Source organism: Hipposideros armiger, unplaced genomic scaffold (assembly GCF_001890085.2).
Source record: "Hipposideros armiger isolate ML-2016 unplaced genomic scaffold, ASM189008v1 scaffold_28, whole genome shotgun sequence".
Taxonomy (NCBI): Eukaryota; Metazoa; Chordata; class Mammalia; order Chiroptera; family Hipposideridae; genus Hipposideros; species Hipposideros armiger.
In genome coordinates, this window is record NW_017731378.1 from 784,025 (window position 1) to 797,506 (window position 13,482).

Below are 13,482 nucleotides of genomic sequence, written 5' to 3' on the forward strand. Positions count from 1 at the left end.
TCAGCTTCTCTGATTACAGTTGTCCATTCTTTCTGTTACTTGATTTTTTTTTGCTTTGAATGACCTGTATTCTTCTCTTCTGTCTCTCTGTCTCTGTCATTGAGCCTACATATGAAAAGTCAGACAATTAAGTGTGCGAATTTTGCATTGTGCACTTACACGGCGGAAAGTTCTCCAACTTAATTGCCTGACCTCTAGCATGCATTAAATCCCGGTGACCTTCCCTGCCTACCTTCTCCTCTAATATTCTTCTACCCCTCCTCTGCATCCCCTTTCTACCTCTTCTTGTTCTGTGCCCATAAGAACGTCTCTTGTAAATAGTGTGTTAACTACTTTACCTCCCCAAAGGGATCTGTGAGGATTAATTAGTTGATGTCTATAAAATGGCTGGGAATGTAAAACACTACCAAGTAGTTCTGTATGATGGTATTATTGCTTTTAAAATTCAGTGACTTCTTCTGTCCTCCAAGCTGTTTTTTGTGCCATTATCCCCATTTCACCTGCACACTCGTTGGGTTTTTCTCTCTCATCATGCAGTGCTTTATGAGACACTATTTTAAAGATATTTCATAGAAGTAAATTTTAAGAAATAAAATTGTGGGTTTTTTGTTGCAGGAAGAAAGGATTTGATATTAAGTGGGTGGATGATACACATGCCCTAGGAGTATTCTCCAGTCCGATTACAGGTATTTACCCAGTGGATTTCAGTGTTCTTTTTTTATTGTCCATTTTCTTCTGCAACTTGTCCTAATTTCGCTTCCATTTTAGCCAACTGGCATTTTATTCAGCCAATACAAGTAATAAAAAAATTGGCAGATACGGGTTTTTGAGGCATGGTGTTTTGGTACCTGTGTGCTTCCCTTGTCTCTTTTCACCTTAATCCAATGGTATTTGAAGAGATAGTCAACTCCTTTCAAGGTTATTTGCTGCAGTTATGATAGTACATAAACAGACGATAGGTAGAGATTTAAGAAGCCTGTGTGACTAAATCTTACTGTATTTATGATGGTTTTCCCCCAGACAAATGAATTTGAAGTAGCCCTTTAACTTATCCAGTGAGAGATTGTAATACATACTTTCTCAATATTTGATTGTACCTTTTCACACAGCATATAATTGGCCTCATGATATATCTGATGCAGAGGCATTCAAAGAAATTAGAGATTTTGGTTTTGGTCTGAACCACCTAGATTAGAGGTCTGCAAACTTATTCTTTAAAAGGCCACGTAGTAAACGTTTTAGGGCACCTGGTCTCTGTCAGTACTTAACTCTGCCACAGTAGCAAGAAAGCAGCCATAGACAATATGCAAACAAATGGGCATGGCTCTGTTTCAGTAAAAATGTATTTACAAAAACAGGGTTTTGGCTGGATTTGATCACAGAGCCATAGTGTGCTGATCCCTGATCTAAAGTAATCACTGCCAAGTTATTCCTTATAGATTTTCTAGAGCTTACCATCTCCTTTGCTTGCCATGAAAGATAAAGCATCATAACATCTAGGAAATACTTTCTAAGAACTAGCCTTAAATTTTCCTTTGCATCACTCTTCTTCATGTCTTCTCCTTCCTTATATTCATTGCTCTTTGCAGCTCGTGATGCTCTGGGTAGTAAACACACCATGGTGAAGATACGGCCCTTGTCACAGGCCACAAGAGCAGCCAAGGCCAAAGCTAGAGCTTATGCTGGTGAGCTAACAATCTCGGGGGGACGGCTTTTCTTGTTGATAGTAGTGTTATTGTTTTTTTAGCACTTGTCCAGCACCCAGAGTTCTAAAGGCATATCACTATTATTTTTAGTGTTAAAAGGAGTATGACTTGAAGGAAAAAAAGAGAAAAGGCTTTGTGGCATCGAGCAGCCACTTGGAGAGAATGGGAGATTCTAACTGCAAGCAATGCAGCAACCATTTTCTGATGACATCCTTATCTAGTTTACCTCTGTGTTAGCTGTTTGATAGAGTCACTGTAAGAAATTGTGTCAATACGGATAATGAAGACAGGGTTGTTTGTGCTTTGCCATGTTAATTTCCTCTGATGGTCATCTATCAGGCTCGTATTAATTACTGCTGATGCAGCCCTTTTTAGTCTATTTTGTATGTTAATTACTGGTTAAATCACTTGGAGCAGAGTGCTTTCTCTTCCTTACTCCAGCCTACTCCTTCCTTTTCTCCCATTCAGAGTTCCTCCAGCCAGCAAAGGAGCGTCCTGAGACTTCAGCAGCCCTAGCTAGAAGGCTAGTCATCAGTGCCCTTGGGGTTCGAAGTAAGCAGAGCAAAACTGAACGGGAAGCGGAGCTCAAGAAACTGCAAGCAGCCCGAGGTGAGTTGAAGTGATGGCATTCTTCTTGAGTCCCTTTAGAGCTCACTATAAGGCATGTGTTAAAAAAAGAAAGAAAGAAAAAAAGGAATGAAACTCACTCCATTTTGTCATTTCCATTTCCTAGAAGCCTCCCAAGTGTATTGAAATTGTTTTCATGCCTTGTATCTAGGAGGAAGACATTTCAGGATTTGTATGCCTGTTCCACACACCAAGGCATCCTAATCCATTCTCCTACTGTTGTTTTCCGAGATAGGTTCCATCTTCTCAGCTCATCTTTGGCTTTTTCTATTGTTCTTACTCCACATGTTGAGAAAAATTTCCCTGTGAAAACATAATAGTCTCCCAGGCAGAAAATGTTATTTGCTGTGGTTTTACTGGGCCATGATTGCCATGGTATTATCAAATGCTTTAGATTTTAGGTAGAAGACAAATTAAGGAAAAGCCAGCAACTGACATTGATGATGATAACTGTAGGAGGTATTTTTTTTCTGCAAAGACAGTCCTGAGTGGCTCCATTAGAGTACATCTAGATTACTCAGCTTCTGATTATTTTTCAGTATCTAAGAGTTCTCAGAAAGTATTTCAACTGATCAACAAGCAGGATTTTTCTTTCCCCTATAGTTTGGAGTTGAGGTTAAAATCTCCGTCTCCACTTTATAGGCTGTTGACTTGTCTGTAAAGACTTGGGACTCCAGCTTTGTACTTAAGTACTTTTTATCAACCTTCAGGCTTTAGACAGTCTCATTGCCTTAGCCCACGATCTGTGGAATCTGTGAAGGCAATTTATTCTGAAAATTCCACTTACTGAAAAGTAACTTCATTTTTCCATTAAACGAATTGAAGTTTCAAAGTCCTTGTTTATTGCCACTCTAACAAGGCCATTAATACTTCCTGTCCACTCTGCTTTGGTGATAGCAGGCAGCTTGTGGACTCTCGGCTGCACTGGCCAGATAACCAGTGACAGAGTGTGTCATGCATGGCAGGTGTTAGCGTTTTAGAGTAGAACCCAACTAATTTTTGAAACCTTAATGATTTTAATGAGGCAGTTTTGATTTTTCCAATGCATTGTTCATTCAAAGGCCTCTTATAGACGATAGAAATGGGAGGATTCCTGTGGTTTTTATAGATGGCAATAATAGAATTAGATTAAAGGAGAATGCAGTGTTCTTAACCCTTTATTAATTGGTTATCCATGAAGAAAATGATTTCTCTGTGAGAACCACAATTATCTCAGAAGATCAATAGAGGGTAATAACAGCGGTATCTATAAAAGAAGCTATGACTCTTTTTGCAGTTATCATGCTTTCCTGTGTATCTCTATAGATGCAGCAACAGTTTTGCATGGATATCATCTGAGTGGTCCCCTCTACTTCTCTGTAGGCACATCAGCATGCAGCTCCACTTGAAGTATTTGTTTTAAGTACCCAGATATTTAAGGACATTTCAGTGATGCAATTAAAAATGAGACTGTTGGCTAAGTGGTCACCCTGTTACTTACTTTTTTGAAGAAGGCATTTAGTTGTGAATAGAGATCCCACTGTAACAAGTTCCTACCATCTATTGGTGCTGAGGCTGTACAGATTTTAGAGGGCTTTTTGTTATGCTTCAGAGCTTTCCCATTCTTTATATCTGAGAAGACGCATTTGGAAAACTCCTGATTTATTTCTTTCTGGTTTCTTTATGTATTGAGCCAGATACTCTTGTACCTGCCTGCATGGACCCTAAGGCTTCTCACTTAACAAAACTTTTTTTCTATGGAAATTAAAAGTACTGTTTGGGTATTAAGCAGATATTTTTGTTCCAGACCTTCTTCCACTAGAGATGGAGGGATCGTCACGGCATAATGGATAACATTATTGACTCTGGAATCAGACTGTCTGGGTCCACATCTTAGCTCTGCCATTTACTGGCTGTGTGACTTTGTGCAAATTAGTTACTCTTGGGAGGCCTCTGTTTCCTTATCCATAAAATGGAAATCAAGTGAGATAATCCACGAAAGAGACTTCGTTGTCTCCAAAAACCATAGGAATGCTTTCCTTTCTGTTTCTGTAGGCCTGTAATTATTAGTGAGAAGTGTTAGCTGCTGCTGTTTTTATTAGTAATAGTAGCAACATCATGGTGAGTTCAGGCAGATTCCAGTGCATGTTTTTTGTCATTACTCTTGTTGTAAATTTCCTATGATACTCTTATCAACTACATTTGGCATGCTCAGCACCTGTTCTGTGCAAAGCATCATGCTCTCTATTTAGAGGAATTAGATGGCAAGATTTTGTTCCTCTCCTTCAGACTTACAACCTAGTAGGGACAGCTGCTTTGAGTAAGGAAGAAAATATGAATCTGGTATTTTAAGCAGTTCTTTCTCTTCTCACTTGAGTTCTGACAATTTTAAGAATAAAAGCCATGAAAGGGTTTTTGTTGATTAAAAGGATTGGAAGGAAACTCCAGGTAATGTAAACATGTTATGATAACTCTATGCTGGATGGTATTGTCTCCAATTTAGAGCTGGCCCAGAGAAGTTAAGTAACTGGCCTAAGGTTACCCAGCTGGTAAATTGAGAGGAGGCAGTTGAACCTAAGCCTCTGTAATTAAAACCTGTGCTCCTTCTGTAATACTGTAATCTCTCCAGAAGGATTTTGAGTTAATTTGCCTTTTTTCCCCCCCAGAAAAAAAATATTAAAAAAAATTTAGGGCCTTCAGAAAATAAAATATGACAGGCTTCTTTAGTTATTTTTTTCCAACAGTTAGCAGCTTTCACTGTCAAAAAATTCTTCCCTATGTCTAACTTAAATCTGTATGATAGCTTAAACTAGTTTCCTTTTCTTTTTTCCTTAGTAGAAATAGGGAGCATCTGGACATCTTTCTGTTGTAACAACTTGTAACATAAAGATCAAGGGCGGATCATTTAGGAGTGCCGAGTCTGGGCTGTAATGGAGTTTTGCCATTAACTAATTGTGTGGCCGTGGGCGAGTCTCAGTGCCCCAGTTTCCAACAAAGTGAAAGTAATGTCTGACTTACCTAACTAACCTTGGAGACTTTTTTGAGCAAAACCTAAGTTAACATGTATAAAAATGTTTGGAAAAGAGCTTTATAAATTCAGGATGCTGTTATTTATGGGATTCTTGGGAAATTAGTGTTTATTATAATAATATGAGCCGGTAATGACAAATATGTACTATGTACTGCTCCCCACCTATTATGACAAACAGTGCAGATCATTCATAACATTCTTTTTGGGTGAAGTTTTGACTGGACCATTGCCAATTGATCAAAATTAGAATGGGAATTGAGATCTATGTGCTATCCTATATACAAGTCGGTACTTTTATTAATAACACTGTAATTTCCTAGCCTTTCTTTTTCCTGCTTGAGGCCTTTTATTTGGCACAGTGCCTGGTTTATAAAAAGGCACTCAATATACATGCATGTTCGTTGAATACATAAATGACTTGGTTACTTTAATTTTCCTTCATAAATCTTATTTCATTCATGATTCTACTCTGAACCCTGTCAAGTCCTCTGTGTGTTTCTTTATAAAACCCAGAGCTGAACACGGCATCTGAGACTCTTCTAATTAATGAAGTTGGGATTTGTGGCTTTGAGGGTTAAATATTTCCTGCTAAGGTCCACCACCTACTTTGGTTTCTCTACCTTTTTAGTGAGAAGTTTATGTCTTAGTCCTTAAAAAGGAGATTCGGAAAATAAAGCTACTCTGGAAAGAATTGAGAAAAATGAAATACCCAATTCATTTTAAGCAAATTGTATTGTATATATCTGGAGGATAAGAGCTTTATTTTCACGAGCCTTTGAACATGGGGAAAGTATTCTTTTTGTCCAGCAGAGTATATAACAGATCAGAGTTACAATGAGAGTGGGAAATGAAATCACAGATCATCCTTGAGTGCTTTGAGTGCTTTTTTTATTTTTATTTTATTTTAGTTTTCAATTACAGTTGACATAGTATTATATTAGTTTCAGGTGTACAACATAGTGATTAGACATTTATGTAACTTATGAAGTGATCACTCTGATAAGCCTAGTACCCATCTGACACCACACATAGTTATTATTGACTGTATTCCCTGTGCTGTACTTTACATCCCTGTGAGTGTTTTTATAACTGACAATTTGTACGTCTTAATCCCTCCCCTTTTTCTCCCACTTCCCATCCTCCCTTCCATCTGACAACTATCCAAATGTTCTCTGTACATCCCTGCGTGCTTTGTATTTGTAAAACACTTAGTCACGTGTTTTTGCCCAGTGACTCACACTACATGATAAAACCACATTTTACAGACCAAACTCAGGGATATGTGTAAAACTTCCCCACGTCCTACTTAGTGAACCAGTGGATTCCCACCTGAAACTGGAGATAGATGGCATTACTTCTCAGAATAAGCTACTCTCTCATTTTCAAAGCCTGCTGTAATTTTGTTTCTTAATTTTCTTTTTATTCTTGGGGATAGGTGATGAATTGGCTGGTCCTAAAAGGACCTGAAAGATAGTAAGTAAACAATAATTTGATCCCCTGGTTTGATGAGTTAAAATCCTAAGAACTTAAAAGTAAAATCTCTATAGTATAGTCAACTGTAATAAAAGAATTAATCCCAGTTGCTACCTTTTAAAATCCTTTTTAGGCATTCCATTATTCTGCCTCCAAGGGCAGCACTGCATGGCTGACTCATATTCTAGGTTTTGTGGCATTTTCTTGGTTTTCTTTTCTCCCCTGATGTGAAGTTCTTGCATTTCTAACCACATTTCCTTTCATTTGAATGTGGTCTTTTTCTCTGAGTGCAGTATTGACCCATATTTTTGGTGTCACCTGCTCTTTAATAAACGTATGCTCCTGGCCTAGATCAGAGAGGAAATGTTAACCCTAGGCCTGACTGACCATTTTACCAACTATTGCTAAATAAATAGCATGTAGTTCTTTGTGTTGATACTTCATACATTGATAAACAACCCACTCTCCAGCATTATCTGTCCCCTTAACACTTAGGTGACCCAGACTGTGTTTTCCCAGCGTGTTAATGATTAGATAAATACTTGGTAAGCCTAAAATCTAAAACCTTGCTAAAGTTAAGAAGTTTCTCCTCCTTGATCTACCAGGTCTGTCAAACTGTAAAAGAAGACAGTTAGGTTAGTTTGACCAGACTTGTACTTCACGTCTTCAGGTAGATTTTGTGATGATTTTCTCCATTATTTCCTTAGGTGTAGAAGTAAATTTTTGAAAGTTGCAGTTTACTTCCCTTTTTACTTTTTTCAAATATGATACCAAACTGGCCTTTTTAAAATCTTCAACACTTCTGTTCATTCCTTCAGTGAGAAGTGGTGATTTCAATCAACTCATTTAATATAATCATTTCTCCCTATTTATTTATTATGCTGGGAATGAAAGATTTCAGGGCCAGGTGTGTGTGTGCTTCAGGTTCATCATTTCATGGTAGTTCTTCCATTCTTCCTTAGTTTCTTGGCCTTATGGCTGCTATTGGGCTTTCTCTTTAGTTAGTTTACTTTTTTAATGGTTGGAGGTAAAGTTAAGAGCTTTTTTCATGCAGTCTATCAGCTATTATCTGCTTTTGCTTCCCATTAATAAAAGGAACAGTGTGTTTATCTTTCTGACAAATTTTTTTCCCACTTTTTTTCCTTTGTAGATATTTTCAGATGTCAGGATAGTGGAAAGTATGTTCATTTAAGAATTAAGGACCTGGGTTCCAGCTTCAGTTTTTCACTGATGATGTAACCTTAGGCACGTCACTTAACACCCTTCCAAACTTCCATTTACTCTTTAAAATTAAGAAAATATTTTCAGGTCTCATTCTCACCTATATTTCTTTATTCTATTCATGTTCTATATTTCTAAATTTATACCTCACATTTTCACTATTCCTTTGTGTTTCTCAATTTGTCTCCCTACTTTTACTGGTTTTTGTCATACGGTTTACAACCAGAATTTCCTCATATTTACATAATTTTGGTAATAGAGATCTGCAGTCTTATTGGAAAGCCATTAGGGTAGGAAATGTTACAGAATTTTGAAATTTTCCAACTTTAGAAAGATAATATGGTTATCTTTATTCATTTCACAACACCAAAATCAAACATATTAATAGCAGGGTGTATGATTAGTCACCCTAAATGGCACATGTAAAGACTAGAAACAGCTTCATACCCTTCACGTTAGATTTACCACCAAAAGAAACAAAACTTTGTTTTCAGAACTGCTTTGGTTTTGGGATTGTGGATTGTCATTATATTTTTCTACTGCACCTGGATTTCTTGTCTTATAACTTCCCATGGTGCCTTACTAAGTTTCCGAGCTTATTGAAAACAGTGAGTTCTAATAATTCACTTTTCTGGTTTCTTTATTTTTTCTTGAAATCCAGAACCAGGTTTTGATTATTTTCATCTAAGGTCGCTTTCGCCTTTAGATCCACTCAAAACTTTCCCCTCTTTGTGAGAATCAGAACCACAGTGCCTTCCTAAGAAATGTGCTGTTTTCTAGAGAATCCCAAGCCCATTCAAGCCTGTCTTAAAGCCAAGTCAACAGGACGCTAAATTAACCAGCCTTCAGTTTGGAATTTGCTGACTCCAGGTTTTTGTCTCTTGTAACTTTGCTGCTATATTCTGGTCGTGCCACAAGATGGTGCCCAAATAGCAGCGAACTTCTCTTTCTCAACATTTACAAGTGCTAGTCAGCTTCCTGACTAAGTTCTTTGCCCTTAAAGTACAGTCACATATAGTACAGGAATTTTATGACATTCTGCTGATTTGGAAAGATATGTCAAAATAGCAAATGTTTACTCTAAACTCTCCTTGATTTTGATTTTGACTTGCAAAATCTTTTACGGACAGCTGAAATAATAGTCCTTGGAAGGAAGCACTTAGGCTTATCATCTGCGTTTTATGGTGTCAAGATAAATGACAAGCCATGAAATTAGAACTGGTATTGTGGCACCTGGTGAAGCGCTTGGGCCACCAAACCATGTATGGCTTGTATTTTCTCAGGTCTTGGTGAGAGTGTTCAATGGAAACCAAGCTGCTTTGTTAAAAATCGAAGATGCATTGCCCAGATTTGTGCATTTTCTGTTTTTGTTTTTAAAAGTAGTCCCTAGTTTTCCTTCCCTTATATGTGGTCATTTTTCCATGTTGGACTTGTGTATTCCGAAGATTTCTGGTTCCCAAAAGCGCTCTGAAAATACTGAAATTGGGTTTGTCTCTGAAGTATTTTTTCCATAAGATTGTTCTAGGAAGACATGATGAAAACCTGGTGGCTACCATTTCCATTTGAGCAAGAAATTAGAAGAAGAATATTGAAACATATCTTTGGTCACTGTTGAAAGATTTGTAAAAACCAGTAAGCTGGGAATAATAGACAATTATACTGAAATACTAACTCAGTTGAGAAATAGAATTAAAATAAATATATTAACAGCAAGACTAGAATCTGGGTCCTGTTAGATTCTGACTTATTCCATATACTTTTTATTTCTATTAGCCCTAGATCTTTTTCTTTTTATTATATAGTAATAGTAACATTTCCATTTAACACAGCACTTGGAAAGTTAAAGATATTAACTCTTGGAATCAGGTGAGAGAAGACCAGGAAATACAGTCGTCTTATGATTAAAGTTGCCTTGTAATTTGGGTTAAGGGAAAGTCACTGGTTATATGAAGTACACTACCACTTTTAACACTGCTCTGATTTGCAGAGAGAAAACGATTGGAAGCCAAGCAACGAGAAGACATCTGGGAAGGCAGAGACCAGTCTGCAGTTTGAACATCATTCAATGAAAGGGATAATTCCATGAATTCAGAAAATATTTCCATAGTCTTCAGATAAGAGGATTCTTCCAGAGCTCTCTGTACATGCAGATGTGCGTGTTAATGAAAGAAAGAGAGAAAGCGACCGAGACAAGGACTAACTGGTATAGAAAGAAGACAGACCCCTGTCTGTGTTCATTGTTAATGCAGCTCTTTAGAATTGCCTTACCATGTCGGGCATAGAAGGAAGGAAGCCATGAGCTAGGAAGAAATTTGGAAAATGTGACTTCAAGAGTCCTCTGGACAGGGCACGTCATGTTAGCATGGGTCACACTTCCAAGATGTTTGAAGCGAATACAAAACAGAGGATTCAAACCTGCGATGGTGGGAGATTTACGCCCTGCAAAACCCGGGTGTTCCTTAGTACCTCACAGAGCTGAAAACCACAGTACTGAGGCGGCAGGAAGGGAGCATCAAGTACAAAGAGACGGAACAGCGTCTGATGTATTTGGTGTTCACAGAATCTACGCTGCCAGTCCCAGAACTCCAAAATTGGTGAACTGCAGCAGATGTGGGTGTTTGGTCTCCAGAGTTTGTACTGAGCTGAGTGCCTGGGGCTGCTCCAGCTGCACAGCAGCCAGGGGCATGCCAGCTTCACTCCTCGTGGGAAGCCAGTTCTGGGAACTGTATGCCAGTTCCAGTGTAAGCAGTTCTATCATGTTGTAAGAGGGAGACATTAAAGCCCATTTTATGACAGATCGCTCTGGTATTTGTCAATTTTGTCATTCCCACAAAGAAATTGGAGAGCAGCGCTCCTCTCATCTTCCTCCCTATAATCTGTTTGTGGGTTCAGTGGGTCTCTTGATTTTATTGAGCCTCCCTGTGTAGAGAGCTGATCATGTCTGGCCCAGAGCATACTACAGAAGTGCCTCTCTTGGGGTTGGTGTGTGGCAGCTCCTCTTCCACTCTTGCCTTCCTTGTGCTCCCACACCCCAACTGCTAGCCTTTTCCCATTTCTGTCAAATCTGACATCCTGCAGAAAGCATCTGGCACACAGCATGTTCTTGGTATGATCTTCTCAGCCTGTGCCAGAGGTACTTGACAAGTAGCTCCAGACCATCTGTTCCAATGAAGAGCAGCCAGAATAAAACAAACACCTCTGGGCAGTGAGAAATTTCCGCCTAAAGGGCATGGACAAGTCGGAGCCGTCACCCCGGGCTCTATCCATTTCATATCTGCGTTCTCAGTATTTTTGGAAAGTAGCGCCTCACCGAAGAAACGGTAGTGCTAGACCTTAAGATGCTGAGGTAGCAAGAAATAGTGTTTCATTGTGCTCTCAACTAGGGCAGTAGCCTCATTTTTGTATGATTTAGTGCCCATGACAATGATAGATTATTAGCATTGCCTAGAATATGGTGGAGTGGGGCTCTTTTCAGACGGTCCTCAAATGACACTGCCTTGGGTCTTAGTCCTGACACAACTATCCCGCTGCTATTCTGGTCCTAGGGCCCTCTCGCAGTTCCTCAGCATTGTTTCTCCAGTCTTGGTCAGCTCTGAAAGTGTCTCTTGTTCATGCTCAATGCCTCCCTTCCAAGTTTGGGGGATGAAATAAGCCCTTCTTTTGACCCACTGTGCCAGGACTTAGACCAGTGCCCTTCTCTTTAGCTCGTAGCTGCCCAGCTTGTGCTCTGTCTTCACAGAACAGATGTCTCTGAGATCCGTCTGTTTGAACAATATGGCTGCATTTGAAAGGAAGTGGAAATGCAGGGAATTGTAGCCAGGCTTTGTACTGAATGGTGTGCCTCAGAGATGGAGGCATAATACCTTTGCTCTGTTTTGATTCTTCAAGGCAAGTGACCTTGGGCAGTAAAAAAGAGATGATCTCCCTTTTCTTTTGCTTTGAGGGTCCTTGCCCTTTCTAACAGCATTTTAAGCTTTTAAGGGTGGTGTTGATGTTAACAGCCCCATGTTTATTACCTAGTTTGCGTGGAGTCCTCATGATTTCTAGAAGCTACTTTTGTTCTCATTCTAATGCTTTGTACTAGGTGGCTAGTAGCTTATGCCTTTTTTTAGCTAACAGTCAACCACCTCTAAGTTTCAGATTTATCCTTATAACCAGACTCAGAGAAAGGATTTTTTTTTTTAAAGCCGATACTAAAAGCAATGGAGTGCTGCTGCTTCTACCATTAGTAGAGAATGTGCCGTTGAGTTGTATTTTTGTAGCAGTTGGGATCAATATCCACTGGCTGGAGGTAAGAGGGCCTACCATGGCCCAGCACAGACTACATTGAGCTTGTCCAGACGGGAATAAAATCTTTAGCCATATCTAAACCATGCCTTCTCAAGCTCAGCTAATTGGAGAGCACCTGTAGCTGCCACTGGCTCCTTTGTTAGATATTTGAGAAGACAGCTAGTGTACTCTGTTCTGCATATATGTTGCTTCATATACCAGGGGTGTCAAAAAAATGTATACAAGTGGACAACTTTGGTCAACATTGCTCAAGCAGTTGTTCGCCATAATCAGAAATGTCTGGACGCTGATGGTAACCACGATGAATACCTCTTGTAATTGCAGAAGTCAAACGTGACTTGTATTCATCATTTGTTGTTGATATATATTATTACAATTTTAATAGTTTTTTTCCTTTCTTAAAATGTATATACATTTTTGGATCGCCCTCTGTGTATATGTTGAGCATGTGAATCCAGGATCACCTGGAATTTATAGTAGAAAGGTAGATTCCCCTTGAGTTCTGATATGCTCCCCAGAGAGTGAAAATCTTTGTGGAATAGAAATAAATTAGGCTCCTGAAGAGTAAGCCGAGGTTCCTAGCACTTTAGTTTCTGTGAGATGAAAGTATGCTGAGGTGAAAATCTTGTGACATTTTTGGTTCTGTCTGGAATTTGGTGGTTGGTATTCTGTTAACATTCCTCATCTAGCTACAAGTCATGCCAGTCACCAGCCTTCCCATGCCCTTCCCTTTCAACTTGGAGGTGTAACAGCAAAACCCTTGTGTAGCTTTTTCCAAGAATTAGAACAGGCTGCACCTATCAAACGTGTGATGTGGGCAGCAAGACTGAGCCCAAAGCCGGTGGCCGGCTGCCTGGCCTGCTTTTTCTGGCCCTCTTGTAAACTGGATCCGGCAAGAAGCTGTGGGTCAGCTCCCGGCCTGAATCTCGTCGTCGGTCACCACATGCTCCCCGACTAGCTGCACATTCTTTCACAGACCATTAGCCGCATGTGCGAGTATAATGTTGTTACTGTTCGGGAGATGTTTGCCGGCTCCAACAGGAAATCAGTCCTTCCCTTGTTTACCTAAACTGCCATGCCAAAATATAATGCTCCCTCTGCCTAATGAAGGAGATGAGGTCGAGTTGAAAAGAGAGAAGGTGGAGGAGAAGAGGG

At 39.4% G+C, this 13,482-nt stretch overlaps 1 protein-coding gene across 6 annotated transcripts in view; it reads left to right on the forward strand.

The window, feature by feature from the left end:
• The window catches only part of R3HCC1L (R3H domain and coiled-coil containing 1 like), an 82,546-nt gene extending 71,711 nt beyond the window's left edge, over window positions 1-10,835 (forward strand). For all 6 annotated transcript variants that reach the window (XM_019636429.1, XM_019636433.1, XM_019636435.1 and 3 more), the window contains 4 exons: window positions 616-686; window positions 1,590-1,685; window positions 2,175-2,315; window positions 10,025-10,835. In XM_019636429.1, the coding sequence (XP_019491974.1) occupies window positions 616-686; window positions 1,590-1,685; window positions 2,175-2,315; window positions 10,025-10,092 (376 nt within the window). In that variant the 3' untranslated portion in view covers window positions 10,093-10,835. The remainder of the gene's footprint in view (window positions 1-615; window positions 687-1,589; window positions 1,686-2,174; window positions 2,316-10,024) is intronic.
• The last annotated feature ends 2,647 nt before the right edge of the window (window positions 10,836-13,482 follow it).